Consider the following 24,269-nt stretch of genomic DNA (forward strand, 5'->3'; position numbering starts at 1 on the left):
ATGACCTACAAAGATAATGCAGTTCTGTCAACGCCTTCTCACTTTTCCCGCAGTTACAAAGAAGTGTTGCTTAAGTTGCCTGGGACTGCTGCAAGTTTTGGTACTATTTGGTGAACTCTGTCCTGGGGTGATGGTCTGAGTGCCCACAGAAATGGCTCTGAGTGCCACCTCTGGCACCCGTGCCATAGGTTTGCCATCACTGATGTAGGATGTAGCTTGCCTTTATCTACATTGGGTATGATTTCAGGGTTTTGTGAATACAGAATAGTCTTTAGGAAACTGCTTACATACTGAAAAAGAATAGATATTGCAGAATATAAATACCAGCAATGTTATACAGCAGTTGGAAACTATGCTGGGCATTTTTATGTACAGTAACAACATATATTGCAGTACATTATGAGAAAATAAGAACACAGTCCTGGTCCAAAGAACTTTGCAGTCCAGAAGGAGAATATTCTTTATGGCGAGATGCTTGTATTATGCATACATTTGAAAGGTGTTTTTTTTTTTTTTTTGTAATATTGTGGTGGGGTAATTTTAGTAGGTTGACCTATAAAGAGTTGTAAGGTTGTTTTCTTTAAAACCCCAGACATCCTTGTGGTGATGGGAAACCAAACCTATGCAGAACACTTATTGTAGCAAACATTGATCTGTCTCGATGTATTCATAGTTATGTTGGTACAGGCATTCCCCTACTTAAGAACACCGAACTTACAGACAACCCCTAGTTACAAACGGACCTCTGGATGTTGGTAATTTACTGTACTTTAGCCTTGGGCTACAATAAACGGTTATAACAGTTAACAATGGTGTCTGCAATTAAGCTTTATTGTTAATTCTGGTTCTTATGACAACCCTACATTTTTAAAATCCAATTGTCAGATACCTGGGGTTACTGTTATAAAATATACAGTTCTGATTTGCATACAAATTCAACTTAAGAACAAACCTACAGAACCTATCTTGTATGTAACCCGGGGACTGCCTGCATTTGCTGACCTGCAACAAAAAGTGATTTATTTTTTTTTTTACCTTTTATCTACTGCTACCTTCTGAATAACTGCTTGATATTGTAGGCAAATAAAAGTCAGATTCACTGATGCCAAGCAGAGATGAACAGTCAATGGGGCACATTTATTAAAGGAAACCTACCACTTCTGATGGTAGGTATGAGATGTAAACACCGGGCACCAGCTCAGGGTGAGCTGGTGCCGGAGCTTACCTTAGCGAGTGTTTTAAACCGCTATATCGCGGTTTAAACACATTTTGATTTACAGCCCCGAGGTAGCTTCGTATGGAGGCGCGCGCAGCGCCGAAGCTACCTCGGGGATGTAAATCAAAATGTGTTTAAACCGCGATATAGCGGTTTAAAACACTCGCTAAGGTAAGCTCCGGCACCAGCTCACCCTGAGCTGGTGCCCGGTGTTTACATCTCATACCTTCAGAAGTGGTAGGTTTCCTTTAAGGGCTTCGCGTCAGTTTTCTGACAGACTTTACACATTCTTTTAGGTGTAAACTGCTTCCACAAGTATTTAAGAAGTGTTTGCACACTACTACTTTGCAATACGAATTAGAGGGCGTTCTGGCGCCCACTCGGACCATGCGCAAAGTCTGTCGCACGCCCTATGTTAAAGGTGCACCACAAAAAAGTTGAACTCTGTCGGGCCAGTGCAGGGAAGCGACAGATTCATGATTTCTGGTGCACGTTCTTAATGAATTTGTCACACCCAGCATTATACACAGGCAGAGCACTTTTAGGGAAGTTTCCTATATTCTTAGTAAATGTGCCCCAATATCTAAGACAATAGTTGATTAAATGGATTTCGCAAGTTTCATCACCTCTTCACAGGGCTTGGATCTGAAGGGGGTTTTGTCACTGGGACCCCCACGGATCATCAAATAGTAATAAGACTCCATGCACTCTTGTGAAGGGGCAGTTTGAGCATTCATTTTGCTGCTCCATTCAATGTCTGTCTATTAGAGTTCTGGAAATGGGCACATTGCATGGCTATCTCAAGAACTCTCATAGATAAGAGTCCCAGAAATGCCCAAATACCGTGCTTGGCAGTTTCTGACATTCCTATAGCTCATGAATGGACATATCCTTGATCTACTGCTTCATAAATTGGTGAGAACAGGACTTTAGATTTCATGATCAATGGGTCGCCTACTGATTGGACTTCCACTTATTTTGTAGATTGGGAAAACAATGAAACTTGGGTTTTAATATGCACTTTTTGGGCTAATATTATAATCCAGTATTGTAATTGGATACCGTTGAGGTTTTAAAGTTATTGTAGTACACTTATATGTGGAACAAGCAGTGCCATACATGTTATAAGTTGTTTTGTATTGTAAATGGCCTTCTAATCCTATAATAAAGTCCAATTTACATGATACAAAAAGTCAGTGGATTTCAGCTTTAAATCAACAGCCCTGTAAAGTATTCATGATATTAAACGCCCTTGTTAACACAAAGAAAGTGTAATGATTATATATTTAAATGACTACACTATGAGAATGAACATCTACATTAGGAAGACTGTACAATTGGATTGAGGCTCGTGTCCTCTGTTAGCCTTTAGCTTGGATACAAAATATGATACCGTCAGGCATGGTCCATCTGGTAACCTGCAGCACTTTACTAATTGATGTTATAGCTGGGCCTGTAGATTCTGCACACTTGTAGGTTGCTTTAACTGGCATCTCAGCTGGTTTCATAAGTGCTTGATAAATTTGCAACTGGGCAGGCCCAAGAAGTGTCACAACCTGGCAAAGTACCTTGTATCACCATTGGAGGTAACAGACTATTATGTGCAATGGCTCACTCAGTAATGAAACGTAACTACTGTTGGATACCAAGAAAAACTTGGATTTTTGGCTAAGGACAATAAAGTATCTTTGAGGTATGTTTAGAATTTGATCATCTCTGGCCAGGAGGAAGCATTTTATAGTGTAGCACTTGTATTGCTTATCCTGTACAAAACTGCTTGCAGCAAACCAACATATGAATAAACAAACAGGAGATATGGGTACCACCTTCTACCACCATACATAGGCACATGCATAGATGCAAAGTCCAACTGGAATATTTATTACAGGTGTAATGTCCACCAGGATTTCTGTGGTGCACAGACCCCAAAAAAGGTTAATCCATACAAAGAGTACAAGCGAAATGAACGGGACGGCACTCAACCGTATCCTGTAGAAATTGAGTTTCCCTTTATTTTAGTAAAGTAGCAAATACAAAAATAGGACCAAGTAGGGAGGGAGTGCAAACATGATGTTCAAAAGAAGGCTATGGCCGTTTCGCGTGATCTGCGTGTCTTCCGGCCTCTGTGCATAGTGATTAAAATAATGGAATGGGGTTTTATGTTATCAGGTAAAGGTACACTCCCTGCAAACACAATGTAAAGCGTCCCCTAATAGGTGGAACAGCATGTCGTGCAACAAGAAAACCACCAATCACACGTGTTATACCTGGGATAGGCTAAAACTCACCACATTTGGCGACTGCTACACCCCAAACTCAGGAGTCCAGGTGAAACCAGCAGAGCGTGGTGTCCGTCCGCAACCCGGATGGAAAACCCGCCTCTAGCAGGACTTCCCACGTGGGTACATCACCTGATACAAACCCCTCCCGCCATCCTCCTTGGTCACATGATGCATCGCCAAGACAACCGGCCGAAGCGTCCATGTACTGCGGAAACGACAGCATAGACGGGGCCAGAGAGAGGGTGAGGCGATGCTATAACCATACGGGCGATACGAAGCCTGTATAAAACCAGTCCAGGCGGTCCCCTACTTAAGAACACTCGAATTACATACGACCCCTAGTTACAAACGGACCTCTGGATGTTGGTAATTTATTGTACTTTAGTCCTAGGCTACAATGAGCAGCTATAACAGTTATCACAGGTGTCTGTAATGAAGCTTTATTGCTAATCCTGATTGTTATGACAACCCAACATTTTTAAAATCCAATTGTCGCAGAGACCAAAAAAGTTCTGGCTGGGATTACAATGATAAAATATACAGTTCTGACTTACATACAAATTCAACTTAAGAACAAACCTACAGACCCTATCTTGCATGTAACCCAGGGACTGCCGGTATACATTGTGGGCCATCTTGCACACAATACAATACAGTTTTGGTGACCTAACCTATATAAGCAAAAAACCTTACCTATCATATTAAAAACAAAAATGGGGCAGAAGTACTATTGAACCCCCAATATGTCAATGAATATCATATATGTCTAAGCCTTCCTCATGTACCTAGGTACTGCTGCTCTTTTGTACCTTATTGCATATTCATTTCCAAATTATAAGACTGTTTACTTGCTACACTTTTCTTCTTGGTTTCTTCTTTGTTTTGCCAACAAATAATGCCTAATAACAAACAATGAAATGGCCAGCCCGAAGTCCTGGTCTAAACCCAAAATAAAACCTCTGGAAGATCCTTGTTGACAACTGCTTTACCCGTTTTGCTGTGTTACAGGGCATTGTACTGCATCAAAATTGCTGGCTAATTGAGTGATGAACGCGAAGAAGGAACCATGTGTTGTTGAAGAAGGTTCTGATACACACTTTTCCATGTAGCTGTATGTCCAGCTCTTGCAGCAGAAAATATTCCCCACACCATGACACCTCCTCCACCACCTTTCACAGACTTCTTTACACCCTTTGGGCGCGTTCACATGTTCCGCTAGCGCCGCGTTCATAACGCGACGCTAGCGCACAGGGGGCGGAGTTTGGGCCGATCGCATATGCGTTTCCAGAGAAACGCATGCGATCGGGTTATTAATCGCATGATCGATTAATCGATCGCATGATCGTTATGAACGCGACGATAGCGGAACGTGTGAACGCGCCCTTTGGGTTTAGTCTGTCAATTAACATAATAGGGCAGATTTATCAAGCTGTCTGAAAGTTAGAATATTTTCAGTTGCCCACAAGTCAACCAATCACAGATCCCCTTTAAAATATTCATGAGCACTGGTAAAATAAAAGCTGAGCTGTAATTGTTTGCCATGGGCAACTAGGAATATTCTGACTTTCAGACAGTTTTATAAATCTGCCCCAATGTTTCCCATTAGATGCGAATAAATTAAATTAACCTCACGCCAAAGTGAACTATGGACCACTTCTCTGTCCACACAACATGCTTCTCACCAAATGTGAGTTTTGCCTTTTGATTCTTTCTGCTGAGAGGTATGGTCACTGCAGAGTGGGCTTTCAGTCCAAATGCCCTTAAAGCGCACCCCTCATCAGAAATTGGCCGAATGCACCCCTACTTGTATGTTATCAAGCAGCTGAGCAGCTTCTAGATCGTGTTGTGGCATCATCCAGAAAATCGACTTTGAATGGGGATGTAAGTTTTTTTGAAGTCAAGGAGGCAGAGAGTTTAACACTGAAGTCAAGCTCTCTCTGCCTCAAAATGCATTGAACAGATCTCCTGAAGTCCGGCAAATAATGTCAATCACAGGGGAGGAGGAGTTCAAAGGTGGAAAGAGCTTGACTTCAGCGTTCATTTTTTTGGTAACTTCATTTTTGAGAACATTACCCCAGTTTTTTGCTATTATGGTCCTCCTTTAGCTGTTGAAAGTTTGCCCTTCTAAAGTGCTTATCCAATGCGTTTCAAATCGCAGCGTGTGCATGCAGCCAGCGTGCATCATTGTGCAGGACGCCGGTGTGATTGGCTGCGTCTTCTTCATATATGGTGCTAAGCCCGGGACACCGGGCGTTCCTATATAAATACTACAGTACTAGGTTGGTGGGTGTAGAAAGCAACGTATAATGCATTGCACCTCCTTATGTACAGGGCATATACACTAAACTCCTCCACCTCCCAGCAGCCGCCTGTGGTAAAGCATGGTAGGTGGGCAGGCTTATATATTCGCTCGTGGCCGCCGCCCCCCTTGTCCCTCCTCCCTTCCTCGCACTCCATCATGGCGATGCATAACAAGGCCACAGCGCCACAGATCCCAGATACGCGTCGAGAACTAGCCGAGCTGGTGAAGCGAAAACAGGAGCTAGCGGTAACCGACATCCTCTCTCCTTCTCTGCATCTCTAGGAACGGTTCATTCACGTCTCTGCTTCATATCTCCTAACACCCTGCATTTTCACCATCGAGTTACGCGACTAGCGTAGCTTGGACGGTTAACCTTTCTGCTGCGTGTATTCAGGGACGTAGTGTGCTGCGTGAATTGCTGTTTTACGTTAGTCCATAACCGCTTATGGGACATACTACGTCTTCAGTGTTTCCACCCCTTCTTATTAGCGGCACAGCGGCTGCGCAGTACCTTGCGTTGTACGTTACGTCTGGAGCGGAATTTAGCGGCTGTTTAATTGGGTGATGTTAGTGGCGGGAAGGAGGAATCCCATGAGGAAATGCGGCTGACGCTGGGAGTCAGGCGGTCTTTATCAGCGACTGCTTGGCCGCAGGGACTAACACGATCATGTTTATAGCTGTTCAATGCTATATGGTCATATAGTGGAGCTTTGGCGATGTCTTGCTGCATGGAGTATATGCTGGTGGGACTCGCATTCATGCGTCTTAATGCACGTATAAAACCTGCGTACCAGGAATCATGTATGTGTCAGAGCCAGTTCACATCTCCTTAAAGAAAAAAGCTTCCATCAGAAATCTACCTGTTATAGGGGGCTTTCAGGAGAAGCAAGTTAGGTCGTATCCAGTGGACAGGGCAAACTTGGTGAGGGTCTCGGTGATGGGACCCCACAGATCACTAGAATGGAGGACTAATTCCTCACATTGCACCAAATGGCTGAAGAAGGCAGCGTGTGTGGTGGCTGCCCCCGCTTATCTCTATGGAGCTGACAGAGATTGCAATCTTCGTCAGTTCAATAGAGATGAACAGGGCAGCCAGGCCATGCACAACCAGCTGTTCCAGCCATCTCGGCGGTGCGACTCCCCCCATTCTCTGAGACCACCACCCATCAGCAACTTGGGATGGGACCTAATAAGAACAGTTACAGGATTTATTAAAAATGGATTATGGGTTAGTAGGTCAATGGGAACCTACCATAATTTCTACCTTAATAGGCAGGAAAAAGAAAAGTGTGGAGTGGCACCGTGCAAGCTGGGAGGGTGCAGGTCTTTGTCGGGGGTCCGACAAACCCCGTTAGTCGTAGCAAAAAGTCACAGGTGAAGCAGCACTCCGTATGGATAAAGTGAAAAAGTTTATTTTATTCCACCAGCGATAAGGATGCAATGTTTCGTCTTGCTCTATGAAGACATCTTGCTCTATGCTTGATAATGTCTTCATAGAGCAAGACGAAGCGTTGCATCCTTATCCTTTTCACTTTATCCATACGGAGTGCTGCTTCACCTGTGACTTTTTACTACCTTAATAGGCAGATTTCTAATGGTAGGTTTCTGTTAAAGGCAGTAGCCCTACTGCGTCCTAGGGATTATGAAAATAACAAACAAGGTGAACAATCCTCTCCTGTCTTTGGCTCAGCGTTACCGATCATTACTTGCTTGTATGTATGCATGCAGAGGTCATGTCAAATGCGGGCCCCGGTGTAGTAGTATTATAGCGACCAAAGGCATTAAAGGTTCTTGTCATAGCAGTTTGGGACGACAAACCTCACATACTCACATAGGTCCTTAAGGACCAGTGGTCCCAAGTCTCCATGTAACATTTTTAAATAAATGAGGAGGGGGGCAAACTTTATACTTCGTACTTTGTTCCCCTTTGGTGCCTGCATGTTGCAGTAAGTGAATCTGGTGTAGTACACCCTGACTTCACTGCACAAGCGCTATAGATATGGTGCATGCACAACGAAGCTGGGGAATTTTCCCTTTTTTGGCACATGACAAGAGGAGGTCCACACACACAAGTATTATACAGGGATCTCCAAGGGTGAACACTGCCTGTAGCTTTTTATGAGATCTGCTGGTAGAACCCTTGAAAACAATCCCCAAAGTTGACGCGAGTTACAAAGCTGGCTTTAACACATTGCTTAAAGGGAACTGTCACCAGGAGACCCATTTTTAGCACACCCTCCTGTCCCCATAGAGCATAGTACATACACTGGCAAAGAGTTTTTGTATAACAAAAAAATAGATTTAAAAAAGTTATACATTACCTTTAAATGCCGTGTGCTCTGTGACTAGTCTATTAGTCCCCTGGGAGAGACTGAAGAGAAGCAGTCTCCCCCCCCCCCCCCCCCCCCCTCTGTGTGCCGTTTTTTTTTCGCCCCACCTGTGGATGTCCTCATTCTAGCCCAAACGGTGATTGTGTATGTTTCCAGGTTTTGGTCTAATATCCAAAGCTGTGATAACAACATATCAACGTTATTAATCTGGAAGCATGAGGAGTCAGGATCTTTTTATAAGCTGGATTAACCTTTCCTTATATTTTATAGGAAACATTGGCAAATTTAGAACGCCAAATCTATGCATTCGAAGGGAGTTACCTGGAAGATACTCAGATGTATGGAAATATTATCAGAGGTTGGGACCGTTACTTAACAAACCAAAAGTAAGTTCTTGCTCTTGTTCTTTACTCCCTTCCATCAAAAAGCTATACCTTTTTAACTTTCTTGGACTTTTGGGTGCTACTTTATGCTGCTCACCGCCGGCAATAACAGTTTTCATATTTTGAAATGGCAATACCTTAAATGTTTGATTTTTAATGTTAATTTAGTTTTAGATCCGTTCTCGGGAAAGGGGAATGATTTGAATTTTTTTTTTTTTTGTTTTAAAAGACCCTCCAGGATACTTTAAACCTAGATGGTCTGATTGTTTCTACCATATACTACTGTATTGCAGTATATGAGGATTTCACATAGAATTCATTATAATGTAATGTACCGCAAACCACATGACTGTATGAAGAGCGCTCATCCCGTGAGCCCTCTTCATACATCCTTAACAGCTCCCTGACAGATGTATCCGTCAGTGAGTGTTAAAGGAAACCTACCAGTTATAATGGCAGGGGTAAGCTGTAAGTACCGAGCACCAGCTCAGGGTGAGCTGGTGCCGGTACTTGCTTTCGTTAGTGTTATAAACCGCGGTATTGTGGTTTTAACACTTTTTAAACTCTAGACCAGAACAGGCTTCGGCCTCTCCTGCTCTAAAGTTTAAAAAGTGTTAAAACTGCGATACCGCGGTTTATAACACTAACGAAAGTAAGTACCGGCACCAGCTCACCCTTCATATTCTTATAAGAATATGAAGAAAAATATAGATCAGGAGCAATAAAGTGAGCTATGGTTTTATTACAACGTGTGATGTAATAGTATGTCACACTATGGCTCCCCCTGAGCCCTCTCCATACAAGGTAGAGTTTGCAGCATATTGCAGAAAACACCCACTGGTAACATCTGCGGTCTGTGCTGTCACCGATCGCAGGTGCTAACCATGTAAATGCCTCCTGAAAAGCATTTACATGGAGACTTTTAAGGGCATCTACCACCTGGATAAAAGACTGTAGTGACTGTAATGAGCCTGAGGGCCTCCAGGCTGTATTAATTCCTATGGTGCCTGGAGCCCCTCACTCATTTGCATACAATCCTTTATCCTGGTGGTAGATGACCTATAAATTCCGGCAGCGCATGGGCGCTGCCATATTGCAATCAATCACCGCCCCCTCTGAAGTAATCGGGGTTGTAGATCAGTTACTAAAAATTTTTTTTTTTTAAAAATGTATTTATTTAAGTTAAAAATAAACAAGCATAAACGTGTTTGGTATCGCCGTGTCCCAATATGTATGATCTATCAAAATATATTAATGGTTTTTCCTGGTGTTTAACGCCGTAAAGGAAAATTAGCGCCAAAGTCGAAAATGCCATTTTTTTGCCATTTTGAAAAATATAAAAAAAATTCTATAAAATTATCAAAAGGCTGTACACTCCTTATAATTGTAGCAACGTACTCATAAGTAGCAAAAAAATGGCACCACAGAACGCTCCGTACTTGGAAGTATGAAAAAGTTATTAGCTCCAGAAGATGGCAAAATGAAGGGTTTTTTTGTACAGGAGGTTTTCACTTTTGTAAATGTGTGAAAAAATAATGCCTATATAAATTTGGTATCTCTGTAATTGCAACGACCCAAAGAATAAAGTAGACCTGTCACATGTGCACAGTGAAAACCTTAAATTCCAAGCCTTCAAGAAAATTGTGCAAATCCTTTTTTTTTTTCACCATTTTCACTGCATTTGGAATTTTTTATTATTTTTTCCCCCCGCTTTCCAATGTACGGCATAGAATATTAAATACTGTTGCTATGAAGTGCAATTTGTAAAGCAGAAAACAAGCCCTCCCACAACTCTCTACAGGCGGTCCCCTACTTAAGGACACCCGACTTACAGACAACTCATAGTTACAGACGGACCCCTCTGCCCACTGTGACCTCTGGTGAAGCTCTCTGGATGCTTTACTACAGTCCCAGACTGCAATGATCAGCTGTAAGGTGTCTGTAATGAAGCTTTATTGATAATTCTTGGTCCAATTACACCAAAAATTTTGAAACTCCAATTGTCACTGGGGCAAAAGAAAAAAAATTGTCTAGAACTTCCATTATAAAATATACAGTTTCGACTTACATACAAATTCAACTTAAGAACAAACCTCCAGACCCTATCTTGTATGTAACCCGGGGACTGCCTGTACATGGAAAAATAATTTAGAGATCTTGATAAATGATTTTCTTGTACTTTTTGATTTTTTTTTTTAACATGTTAATGGTAACAGTATAACCATGATATATTTTTGTATATAGGAATTCAAATAGTAAAAATGATAGAAGGAATAGAAAATTCAAAGAAGCAGAAAGACTATTCAGTAAATCTTCTGTCACTTCTGCAGCGGTGAGTATTTCTGCTCTTTTATAGGTTTCCTTTTAAGACTGTTCACTCACCGGCCACTTTATTAGGTACACCATGCTAGTAACGGGTTGGACCCCCTTTTGCCTTCAGAACTGCCTCAATTCTTCGTGGCATAGATTCAACAAGGTGCTGGAAGCATTCCTCAGAGATTTTGGTCCATATTGACATGATGGCATCACACAGTTGCCGCAGATTTGTCGGCTGCACATCCATGATGCGAATCTCCCGTTCCACCACATCCCAAAGATGCTCTATTGGATTGAGATCTGGTGACTGTGGAGGCCATTTGAGTACAGTGAACTCATTGTCATGTTCAAGAAACCAGTCTGAGATGATTCCAGCTTTATGACATGGCGCATTATCCTGCTGAAAGTAGCAATCAGATGTTGGGTACATTGTGGTCATAAAGGGATGGACGTGGTCAGCAACAATACTCAGGTAGGCTGTGGCATTGCAACGATGCCCAAAGAGTGCCAAGAAAATATTCCCCACACCATGACACCACAACCACCAGCCTGAACCGTTGATACAAGGCAGGATGGATCCATGCTTTCATGTTGTTGACGCCAAATTCTGACCCTACCATCTGAATGTTGCAGCAGAAATCGAGACTCATCAGACCAGGCAACGTTTTTCCAATCTTCTACTGTCCAATTTCGATGAGCTTGTGCAAATTGTAGCCTCAGTTTCCTATTCTTAGCTGAAAGGAGTGGCACCCGGTGTGGTCTTCTGCTGCTGTAGCCCATCTGCCTCAAAGTTCGACGTACTGTGCATTCAGAGATGCTCTTATGCCTACCTTGGTTGTAACGGGTGGCGTTTTGAGTCACTGTTGCCTTTCTATCAGCTCGAACCAGTCTGCCCATTCTCCTCTGGCATCAACAAGGCATTTCCGCCCACAGAACTGCCGCTCACTGGATGTTTTTTCTTTTTCGGACCATTCTCTGTAAACCCTAGAGATGGTTGTGCGTGAAAATCCAAGTAGATCAGCAGTTTCTGAAATACTCAGACCAGCCCTTCTGGCACCAACAACCATGCCACGTTCAAAGGCACTCAAATCACCTTTCTTCCCCATACTGATGCTCGGTTTGAACTGCAGGAGATTGTCTTGACCATGTCTACATGCCTAAATGCACTGAGTTGCCGCCATGTGATTGGCTGATTAGAAATTAAGTGTTAACGAGCAGTTGGACAGGTGTACCTAATAAAGTGGCCGGTGAGTGTATATGTATGTATGTGTCTGTCTTGAGACTTGTGATGTAGTTTCATAAAAGTCTGCAGTGTTAAATCATATACACTGCATGTTCAGAACTTTATGTGAGGGCTTTAAAGAGAACCCGTTAGGGAAATTAACCCCCTAAACAAAATATATTTTCATAAACTGCCATTAGAAAGTATTGCCTCTATCCCTTCATTGTCCCTCTACATGCCTGTAAACCTAACCAATGAGGTCCTAAAGCTGTATGCAAATGACCTGAGAAAGGTCCAATGAGTCATTAGCATATTTAAGCTGTCCAGCTTATTCATGAGTGGGAGGCACAGCCACACCCCCAGTGCTTGACTGACAGCCTGTATAATCATGTGAGGTATAATGGTGTAATGGCTCCTCCATGTGCCTCCTGGTGCTGGCGGCCCCCTGCAGCATGTGTGCGTGTGAGAGATACAACAGCTCCAGGCAGCCGTGTTATTGCAGAACATGTCAGCTACATGTGTAGCTGATGTCTGTGTCTCACACATGTGTATTAGGAGGGAGAGCATGTCAGCAGATAAAGCACAGACTCTAGCAATGCTTTACTATACATCACTTACTGACATCACTGCCTCTGACCATGTGATCACCTTCATTTACATAATAAAGAAAAGATGAATTTTAGAATGATTAATGTATGAATTGACTAGATAAAGGCTGGGATAGGATCCTTGTGATCCAACAGACAGGTGACCGAAATAGTGACAGGTGTCCTTCAAGGGTATAAAAACTTGGCCTGGGTTCAAACCTAGTTTCTTGCTATACGGCGGATTCCAGGTGTGTCCCTACAACAAATGACACAGATGTATCCAACCGTATGTTTATGCAGTAGGATACTTTGCCCAGTGAAAACTCTTCTCAGCTGAATGCAGCTAGTGATTGGTAGGGGTATTCCTCCAGTGATGTCACCGTTGTTATATGGACAGTGACATCACTAGCGGCCTCCTTCCTGCTGAGTTACGTATTGGCTCAGCAGAGGCTGGGGGACGTTGCGTCTGCTTCCCATAGGCTTCTGTTGCCTCCTGAGTCTATTATGTTACTCAGCTGGATGGAAAGATGTAGACTGGAGCTTTGCCGATGGATAGTCTGTTTTCAGACTATGTGGGACACAGCTTTAGGCCGTCGGCACACGTGGCGTTTTGAACCCGTTTTTGGAGCGCTTTTAAGCAGTCCGTGGAAAACCTGCGTGCGCGTTTTTCCGGTTTTATCTTAATTAAAACGGGTTAAAAAACGGATGTGTTTTTAAAAAAAAAAAAAAAACTTTTTTTTTTTTTTTTAATGGACTGCTCAAAAATGGCCCAAAAACGGGTTCAAAACGCCACGTGTGCCGCGGCTTAAATGAAAATGTGTAGTGGACGAGCTGAGTAACTTCAACTTGGATATTCAGAATGGGAGTTAAGATGCTGTAAATTAGAACTTTGCTGTACTTTTGGCTCAGTTGTGGTCTGGTTCTGGCATCTTATTTACTTTTGGACCCACTGCAATCTGTTTTTAGTGCCCTACACTATGAATTGGCCATTGGAATCATAAACTCTCAATTTTTCTCAAGTATATATTTTTTTCTAATTATGGGAAACTCCACTTTGAGAAGCACCTTAATAATGGTTGTTTGGGATTTAGTAGCCTTCAAAAGATTATTTTGTGCTCAATAAAAATTCTTTTTCCTTTCTTTTACATTTTAGGCAGTAAGTGCATTGGCTGGAGTACAGGATCAAATGATTGATAAACGTGAGTTAAACTACAGTCTGATTTATGTTTTATAGAATCTTTTCTCTTGCGTTTTGCTGACTGCTTCTTTCCAGTGATGAATTCATTTTCTGACCCCTGGAAACTGTACCCACATGTGTAGGGTTGCACCAATACTTGAATTTTGAGTGCGATACGATGCCCAGAAGAGTATCACAATACTCGATACCGATACTTTCAAGGAAAGGGGGGAAAAAAGTATCAGATTATCTAAATGTTATGGGTGCGGTTACATGGAGCAATGCAAACATCTGTGGAAGGGGGGTCAGCCTAATCACATATCCATTTCCATTTAAATGCATGCGATCAATAGCTGTCAGACAATGATTTGCGAAGAGAAGATTTGGTACTTATGACAATGTAGTTTAGGTATTACATAGGTTATCCTGGAAATGTTAATATAAAAAACTATTAAGTATACTATTATTTAGGGCTCATTTAGACAGGCGTTTTTGATGTCCGTTCACTATCCTCATTATTATCATTTTTATTATATTTTGTCATTTTTTTATTTTTTTTTTTGGATGGAACGGACCGAATGTTTCCTATGTCACATGTCCGTGTGGGGTGTTTTTTTTTTTTTTTTTTTCCCACGGATGTGCAGATAGTGAGAAAAAAAAAATAGCTGCATGCGTTATTTTGTCTACCATGTGGACCATATACATCCATAAAATTAAATGGATGTTACATGGATGACATCCGTATGCAGGCTGGTTTTCCTCAAATGTTGCTAGGCAACCAACTGGGCAGGACAAGAAGTAGATTAGAAACCCATCAGTATTTTTGCATATATGAAAAAAAAAAATGATGTACGGATGTGAAAAAAAAAAACTGTTACAAACACAGCCATCACGTCCATCTGTATTTTGCAGACACGCAGCAAACATGCCTGTCTGAATGAGCCTTTATTTTTGTCTTGTACATTTTTATTAATGTAATTTTACTGTATTATGCTTAATAACAGTAATCTGGTATATGAGAAGATCCATCTCTATCTTGTATCTCTATGGCAGGTTGATGGTAGAGGTTGTGGGTTCAAATCTTGGGCTTGGCAAAATATTTCATTGCGTAATTTAGAGCCTCGTCTCTGGGGAAGCCCTGGGAGATGTAGAGACGCCATACATGGACAGATGGTGATATTTTCCTGATGACTGGTCCCTGCTGGGTGTCTTGGAGCCACCTCTCTCTCGTCTAGCAGGACCAGGCTGTAACACACATCTGTATTACACTTTGTTAGATGAAGAAGAGCTTGAACAAGCGATCAGAGCATCACTTATTCAAGCCAACCTGTAAAAATGAAAAATACACTTTTTAAAACACTGTCTTATTAATAAAGAAACAAATTTTCTTCCATACAATCAAGAGTTAATAAAATCTCATCAATTAACTAATGGCCAACTAAAATGAAGTATTTGTAAAGAGCATCTGTCAAAAAAAAGATTAAGTGCAAATCTGCTCTGAATGGTGCACCTTAATTGTCCGAGACTTATTAAAACAACAAAAGGTGGGAGGGAGGGAGCTGCTTAAAAAAAAAAAAAATAGGTGTACTTACCTCCCGACACCCTGTATCCCTTCGGTCCGTGCGCCATGTAAACAAACATGTCCACGGAAGCAGTGCTGCATTCTGCTTCCAGCCGGGCCCATCACCCATCCATCCTGCATATACAATGCTGTGAATAGGGATGGGTGGAGCATGGCTGGCCACAGCCGGCCGGAAGTTGAATCCAGCACCGCTCCCACGGCCATGTTTGTTTACATGGCGCACAGAGCGATAGCAGCGGGGGACACCCGGCCACCTTATGGGGTTTTTTTTAAATAAGTCTCGGACAATCCCTTTAATGTCATGGCATATGCACATACAGCAGTTTACCACCACATATGGTGGATTGTTGTACTCAGGAGAGATTGGGTATCAAACTTTGTGAAACGTTTTGGTATTTTATCCACTGAGAATTTGTAAATTTTTTAAAAATATCTTCATATAGACAAAAAAAAAATGCACCAGATTGTTTTAACCACTGTAATACTATTAAAGGGTTAACAAACTTCATAAAAGTTTAACATACATTGAGGGATGTGGTTTCTTTAATGGGGTAATTTATGGGGTTTTACTATTTAGGCCTCTCAGTGACATGGAATCTGAGCAGGTCCCTCAATAGTATGATTTTTGCTGTTTTTATGAATATGTGAAAAATTGCACCTAAAGTTCAAATGCCCATAACAGCCTACAAAAATGAGGATGCATAAAAATGTTGGTAAATGTTAGTTACCAGGTTTTTTGCTATTATGACTATGCGTTGGGAAAAAGTAGAACATTCTGAATTTTGAAAATCGTAAATTTTTCCAGATTGTCACCAAATGTGTTTGTTTTTATTTTCATAAATAAATGCAAATTACCATTTTACCCAAAATAATATGAAGTACAAAGAGTCACGAGGAAAACTATTTCAAAATCACTTGGATATGTTAAAGCGTTCCAAAGTTATAACCAGGGCAGATTTAAAAAAATGGGCTGTGTCAGGAGGGTGAAAAGTCTTTTGCGGTATAGGGGTTAATAGCAAAATTCAGCATTTTATATAGGTGAAATGGCTTAAAAGGGGGGGGACCAGTCTTTCTCACATACAATCTTGTCTTTCAGGGGAACCAGGTAGTGGAACAGAGAGTGACAACTCCCCAGACTTTCAAAACCAAGAAAATGAACCCAGCCAAGATGATGCAGAAGATCTAGATGGTTCCTTGTCTAGTGTCAAGCCTCAGAAAGCCGCTTCATCGACCAACTCTGGAGGGCATCATAGCAGTCATAAGAAACGCAAGAATAAAAACAGGCACAGGTTGGCCAAAGAATTATGTTGTTTTCTTTTTATAATCCTCCTTACGTAAACAAACTTGCATGTAGTTTTTACATCTTTTGCCCCCATATTGGATTTCAGATTTGAGGCTGTACTAACTATATTTGTTTTATTATGGTAATTAAATTATGTAAGAATAGTACTTGGTAAAAGGAAACTGCTCATTAGTGGGAATTTCTAAAATTTACTATAAAATAGTTTGATATTTCTATTTGCTTTTATTGTGGCCAACAGCTTTTAACTGTAGATCTATAGAATCTGTAAACTTCCAGGGTGTCAGTTGTCAGCCTGGTTATTAGGTGTGTCCACACATATATTAACTTATGTCTAATATATTTGAACAAGTGCCTGGAGATGGTTCTGCAGTTCATTTCCTGAATTTGTTGCTCATGGTGATGCATAGTAGGACCAGTTTAGGAGTAGAGGGCCTTTTGCCACTGACTGAGCACTGTGACATGCATGACAACCAGATACAACCCTAAGGAAAACTGGTGTGAAAAAAGGAGACTCTATTAAATTAGTCAGAAAACTGGAAACAAAGGTGAATTTTCTTTCCCTTTGAACCGATGACCCCTGAAGATGTAATTTATTAAGTGTGTAGTATCGAAGCTTCATTGATATTTGCAGACTAATATTTGGAGATTTCTCCAAATGTGTGTTTAAAGATGCTTTATTATGCAGTCTTATTCAGGAACCTTTTATAGTTTTTTTCATACTTGGCTCAATTTGTATGGAAAGCATATCAAATTATTCATGCAAAATTATGCCTTTTGTATCTCCTCTGTATGTTCATTCAGCAAACCTTGTCTCAGCGTCCCATAACTACAGCTCAATTGAAGTTTAGCTTCTTGAACACGACATGGAGCACAGAGCCAACTGCTCCAGACTCATGCCCTTTTACATGGTAGCTTGCCATTCACCAGTACTAAACTACTACATGTAAAATATCAAATTTGTGTGTGTATGTGTTTTCCTTTGAATGGAAGTGTTTACTGGCATGCACACATCTGGTATGACTAGAGGTCCTTTTTTAAGGGTTTTTTTTCCCTAGACATCAGCTGTGGTGTCAGTAATTTACTAGTTACAGAAATGTATAATATTGGGTGTGTCTAAGATTAACTGAATGGATAGTGTCAAACAACTGACTCCTAGCTTTTATTTTGAGAATTTCTATGCCAGAGGAACAGGAAAGTGTAGGGCTCCAAATTGTCATAGGAATACAGTCACTACAGGTGGTCCCCTACTTAAGGACACCCGACTTACAGACAACCCATAGTTACAGACAGACCCCTGTGTCCTCTGGTGATGCTCTTTGGATGCTTCACTATAATCCTAGATTGCAATAATCAGCTGTAAGGTGTCTGTAATGGAGCTTTATTTATAATCCTTGGTCCCATTACAGTAAAAAATGTATAAACTCCAATTGTCACTGGGACCAAATTTTTTTTTTGTCTCGATCTACAATTATAAAATATACAGTCTCAACTTACATACAAATTCAATTTAAGAACAAAGCTCCGGATCATATCTTGTATGTAACCTGGGGACCGCCTGTACTAATATAACCATGTCAGGAATGCTGACAACCCATCTCTAGTAGCAACCTGAAATCTGCCTATGGGCTACAAGGAAGTTGTCTGCTTTCTGGCTGTATTATAAAGCCACCTCCTTTATGCATGCAATGGTTTTTCTTATTCCATCCTGGAAAATGTATCTGCATATTTCTGTAAAAGCCACTTGTCAGTGAATGTTATGTAATTCTAAATCAGTAGGGAACTTTCTCTACTGCAATATATTATGACTGTTCACTTGAGGCCATACATTTGGTTTTCTGAAAACAACTTGGCTTTAAGACCTGTTTCCAGTCTCCTGCTTTGTCCTAATCCAGCATATTTATCATCAGATTAGCAGTCTGTTTTATGCTAATCACACAATTCTACTAATCGCTGCATTAATTCCTATTGCTTTCTTTTCTCTTTAATGCTTCCCCAGTCCATCTGGCATGTATGATTATGACTTCGAGTAAGTGTGATTCTTGGGTTTGTACAACTGCTTATATTTGGATCATGCAAATTGTATGTTTTATCTGCATGTGCTGTTTAATGCATGCTTCAATGTTGCCATATAATTGGTCTGTTAAGTCCCTTATGTTGCGGGGGGGGGGGGGGGGAATATATATCTCTTCCTTTACACCAGTCACTAGTGAGTCTGACCAGTCAAACTCGCCATGTATGCTGCCCACTATGACAGGCTGGAACTTAACTGAGCATGTCGGTTAAGTTTTGTTTCGGCTGTTCAGTTTTCGGGCCAGTTGTTCTGGGAAGCACACGCAGCACGCTTGGCTGATCACACTTGCTTGTGTGAGGGTGGCTTTAGTAGTATATATTTTCACTCCTCAAACGCAATGGTTCATAGTAGCTACAATATTTATTATTTTTGCTGTTTTAGTTGCACATATAGATCCACATATTACAACTATATTTTAATAGGAACAGTCATTGATGTATATGAAGATTGCATGGATGTAGTCCATGCTCATTTGAGCTTAAAGCTGTAAAAGGGAACCTGTCAGCAGAAATTCTGGATGACGCCATCACACTGGGTCATGAAAGAAACAATCTGGGAGGTGTTGAGCTGCTTCACAACATACTGGTATTGGTTTATTAGAACAACTTTTTGTTGACAGGTTCCCTTTAAATGGTTCAGCAAATTAAAGGGGTTGTCTGAGTTGAGAAAATAGTGAGGTTGGGGGGACACTACATAAATAAGTACTTGCCACCTCCTTCCCTTCCCTTCAATTCCATGGTCCCACCGTGCCTTCGTTTACAGGCCAGAAGTTAATTGGACCGGAGGGCATGGAGGGACCACGGCGTGGGTCACGGGGAGGGAAGGAGGAAGTTAGTACATGTTTGTTTATGCAGCCCCCCACTATTTTTTCTTACTCTGAGACAACCCCTTTTTAATGTTGCTGTTTGTATGATGAAACATAACATTTTCAGTATACTTTCTGTATCAATTCCTCCAAAAGTGCAACATGTACCCAAGAGTGGTAGCAGTGCAGATTTACTGGGTCTTTTAAAGGTTCCTATGGCTGCCACTTTGGGGCAAAGTTGCTGACCACACTGTAGGAGCTTTTCTGAACCCTGTCCACAGAGAGCTGCTCCTTAGTGGTATAGTGGAGCATTTTTTGTTTATTATAGATGCCATTAACATCTGCATTTTTAATGTGCCATAAGCCTTAACCTCTAACCCTGGCTTTTGAAGGCTATAATGAAGATGGTGGTTCACATGATTTCTTTATGGGATGTGTTACCAGTTTGTCCCAGCACTCGGTCTGCATGCACAATCACTAAATGTCTGAAGTTAAAGTGCAGATACAGGGAGCAACACCTCTTATAGTTGTGCCTGTACAAAAGTGGGAATTACATGTCTCTCACCATCTTTACCTGCTGTACCCAAGGGCAGCTGGTTTCTGGAAATGAAATGCTGTGGTTATCTATGAGGACAAGAGAAGCTACTTAATAACATATTGGAAATTTGGCAAAGGGGGGTAACCCCTTGATCAGACTCCATAAGCATAATCTTGTTCAAATCTTTAATAGATTTGCATTTTGCTAATGATCTTTTGGGAAAACTAGAGAATTTAGTGTTAAAAATTATAATGAATGGATTTTATAATCATTCAAACCTCGACTCCATGTAGATGTAGATAATGTCCATACCCTACAATACTGACGTGTAAAATCTCGATTGCGGTTCATTCCTATTGTACCAGACATTGATGACACTTTAGCGATCATATTCTCATAAATTTTAATAGGTCAAACAGAGGCAGGGTTTTTCAGAGGGTGTGTAGGATAACTTGAGGTTTTTTTTTTTTTTTTGGAATTCTGCTGTCCATATTTGTATTGTGTTATGTGGACACTGTCACAAAAAAGTAACTTCAAGCATATTTCCTTCCCTCATAAAAATCGGTATGGCTTTAATTCTATGTTTGCTGTATGTTGAAGACAATCTGCTCTATTTTCAGTCTCAATATCTCGCGATCAAGCACAGAGTGACGCCTGCGTTTCCTTGTCTCCATGTGTAAGTGGCTTCATAGGGTCTCTAGAAGTAATGTGCAATCTTTCAAATGTCAGGTTATTCTGAAAAAGTTTAGACTGTCCCTTTAGTATGGCAAAATAATTGCTTAAAAAGACAAGGTTTTTAAAGGGGATTGGAATTTATTTACAACAATTTCATAACTCATGTCTTCAACCACCCAGCACCCCCACAGATGTCCTCAGCAGCTTATAAATCAGGGATGGGACAGAAAGCAGACAATTCCATTCTTGGTAAAGTGGTTTGAAAGGGTTTGAAGTTGCAGAGACGCACTAGAAACTGAGCTGTGTTCCTAGTCTCGTTCTGTGTCTGAGAACAGCTGGGCTGGTGCTGCTTGTTGGACAGCAATCTGATAATGAGGACTTAGGATAAATTATTGAACTATCCAAGGAAACCCTTTTTAAGGTTTTTTCTTTGCGTCTTACGACTGTACTGCAAAACCTTCAAACAAATGGCATTTGAAATAGTCAACATTTATTGCATTTGTCAATGTTCCTTGTCAGTTCCTTCTGAGGGAAGAAATCTGTTAATTCATTGTGTCGTTTTTATTTTTGGCTATAGGATTGACCTCAAGTTAAACAAGAAGCCAAGATCGGTAAGTATTTAGTATTAACGTTTGCATTTCAGTGCTGGGTTCGCCATATAAATAAAATGGTAGCTATGCATGCTGCCATTTTCAAAACTCCTATGGAAGTGAATGAAGAAAGCTGAGCATGTGTCCATTAGCATAGATGAAAAACTTCAAGGGTACCTGCCACTGGCTTTTACCCCATTAAACTATTTGAGTGTATAAGAAGCCCAAGAAATGGTTTGCAAAGTTTTTGAGCCTGAGTAGATGCCCATTTTTTTGGGCTCTTATACACCCAAGTAGTTTAATGGGTTAGAAACTGATGACAGGTTCTCTTTAAAATGTTTCTCTTGTTCCTCTGGCTAAAGATGAGTTTTGCTCATTTTCACATGACTTTGGATTACCTTTTTTTTAATTTATAGGTTAACTTTTGATAGTAAACATAAAAGGAAGCAATTTTAGAAAGAATATATTATACCCTGCAGTTTAGTGGGGTTAAAGCTGGTGACAGGTGCCTTTTTAAGAAATATCTTGTGGAAAAACACTCATCAGTCATTTTACTAATATGTAGCTTTTTATATGAACCTTTGGGGCCAATTGTAACGGGTAAGACCTATGTATGTTATTGCTGACTTTGAAATACTAAAAGCTTTGTAAATGTGCTGTCATTACTAGCATTTCTATAGCTTTGAATATAATTACATTTTTCCTTTTTTTTTTTCAGGATTATTAATGTGACATCAATATCAAGGAAAACATCAGCAGAAAAATTAATTTTGTTTTATCCAGAATTTCACTTTATTATTCAAGACTGAACCTTGTTTGTTTCTACATTAAAGAGGTTTTTGAAGATGGACAAAAAAACTCTTTGAAGGTGGATTTGAGCAGCAATGTCCTTGTAGGGGTTTGGTGGGGGTTCAAATCTCTATATACATTTCTTTATCCTTGAATTGGTCTATTGCTACCAAGTCACTACTTGCCTATTGAATCTCAACACTTTTCCAAGGTCTTGTCCTGGTGTTTCTTTTGTGCTGCCATTTACATTCATGACTCTTACAAGAAATTACCAGCTTTGTGATACCACATTAGAGCCAGTAATTGGGTACAACATTCCTATGTGTATAGAAGGTCATTGCTGCAACATGTTTTTAAAAGACCAACAGAGCACTGGCATGGCCTGGGATTCTGTAGGAAGGTGACAGGTTGTGATAGAAAATTAAATTCTATAATCTTTGATTGTAAATGGATGGAACTTCTATAGTCCCAGTCTTCTTCCCATGGATTACCTGAATATTGTGGCCAGTAAAGACCAGCAGAATAACATATTGGCTTTTTGCACTCCTTCATTAATTGTTGCATACTTTTGGACAACTATGTGCAAATTTCAGGGCCGAGTCGGTAACTTTTTAAATCTCTGTGCATCAGACCTCAAAGCATGGATCCGTATCTTGAACTGCTTCCTGTCTAGTATACAGTAAAGAAAAACTACCCCCCTCCTATATGATCTTGTGTAGTAATTGTGTTTTTCAGTTTTCTTTCCTGTTACATCAAATATAAAATACACCTGGGCCAAAGTGACATTGTTACTTTGCTACAAATTCATTTTGACTATTGAGCCATCTACAAAACTGTATCCACTGCAATTTATTCATTTAGAAGGCTACTGTATCTCAATGTGGCTTAATAACTCTAATCAATGATGCCCTGGCCTAAAGTCTAAATAATTTTTGGCTGATGCTGTTGGCATCGGAAACTGGCTCCTTTTAAATATTGAGAGTTTGAGGTGTCACATGCAGTTATACTTGGCTGGCATGTTTGTTAGTGCAAATGCAGTAGGGGTGTGTTTGGTTTTTTTGGCTTTGTTTTATTGTGAATTTGTACATATGTTTTTTTTAATAATTTTTTTTTTTAAATAGTTTATTAAGAACTAAATGAGTTTTCCAAATGAAATGCAAAACCACATTGAATTTTGCCCACAATAAGCTAAACCACAAATGGTAATATTACAGGATGCAATAATATGTATATTCATTCTCTTTATTCCGATATATCTTTGAATTGTATTATAAAACTTTTTTGTAGATGCTAAACTTCATGTTCCTGTAGTCTGTTCTTCCAGCCTGGATTCAAGAAGCTTATCACACAATTTTTAATAGCTGAAGATGCTCCACAGCAGAACTCTGCCTATGTGACCCAGGCTTAAGGCTAAATTCAGACTACCGTTGGGGACGTATATACGGCCGCCGTACTTGCATCCCCCATAGGACGGCAATGGGCGCACGGAGCAGTACAGTGCGGCACCATACCGTTCCGTTGCCGGAAAAAGATGGGACATGTCCACATCTTTGCATCTATCACTACTTTTTCCTTTTCACCCTTCTGACCAGATTTTTTTTAAAACTTGTTCTTGAGGTTTTTAGCTCTGGAATATTTTACATATATATATTCTCTAAGTAATCTGTATGTTTACCTTTTATGTGGACCAACCTGATTTCCAGCTAATGAATTATTACATCTGAATAATTTTTCTTTTGTCAGCCTCAGTTATTTTTGATGGAATTTACAACCTGTCCAGTCACTGTGGATATACAAAATAAACCAACCATTTGCTAGTCCCATCTTGTTGTGTATCTTACTAAACTTGTGTAAAAACTGAAAATCAGTTGTACATAAAGTGGGTTGACGTACTACATCAGGAGCAGAGAAACAAAGTAATATTTCCATTTCGAAAAGATCCTTTTGTCTATATTGAAGATATTAATGTCCCCTTATTTAGCTCTTTCCATAACCCACAATGTGACCAATTAAAATGTGAAAATTTGTTCAATATAAACTGCTACAATATTTGGTGCTTATTTTGCTAGACATTTAGTAAACACTTGACTAGGAAACTGTT

At 40.4% G+C, this 24,269-nt stretch overlaps 1 protein-coding gene across 4 annotated transcripts; it reads left to right on the forward strand.

Moving 5' to 3' along the window:
- Positions 1-5,899: 5,899 nt before the first annotated feature.
- Positions 5,900-23,988, forward strand: MEAF6 (MYST/Esa1 associated factor 6). Of its 4 annotated transcripts, none has more exons than XR_011853222.1 (9): positions 5,900-6,046; positions 8,401-8,516; positions 10,758-10,845; positions 13,792-13,837; positions 16,494-16,686; positions 18,697-18,726; positions 20,735-20,790; positions 21,367-21,400; positions 22,098-23,988. XR_011853222.1 is itself a non-coding variant. In XM_072136773.1 (7 exons), exons 1-7 carry the CDS (start codon positions 5,957-5,959, stop codon positions 22,104-22,106), a joined length of 576 nt encoding a protein of 191 aa, XP_071992874.1. In that variant the 5' UTR covers positions 5,900-5,956; the 3' UTR covers positions 22,107-23,988. The 4 variants fall into 4 exon arrangements, 1 of the variants encoding a protein (XP_071992874.1); XR_011853224.1 differs by lacking the exon at positions 5,900-6,046 and adding an exon at positions 6,346-6,543; XR_011853223.1 differs by lacking the exon at positions 18,697-18,726.
- Positions 23,989-24,269: the final 281 nt, after the last annotated feature.

This window comes from Engystomops pustulosus, chromosome 2 (assembly GCF_040894005.1).
Source record: "Engystomops pustulosus chromosome 2, aEngPut4.maternal, whole genome shotgun sequence".
NCBI lineage: Eukaryota > Metazoa > Chordata > Amphibia > Anura > Leptodactylidae > Engystomops > Engystomops pustulosus.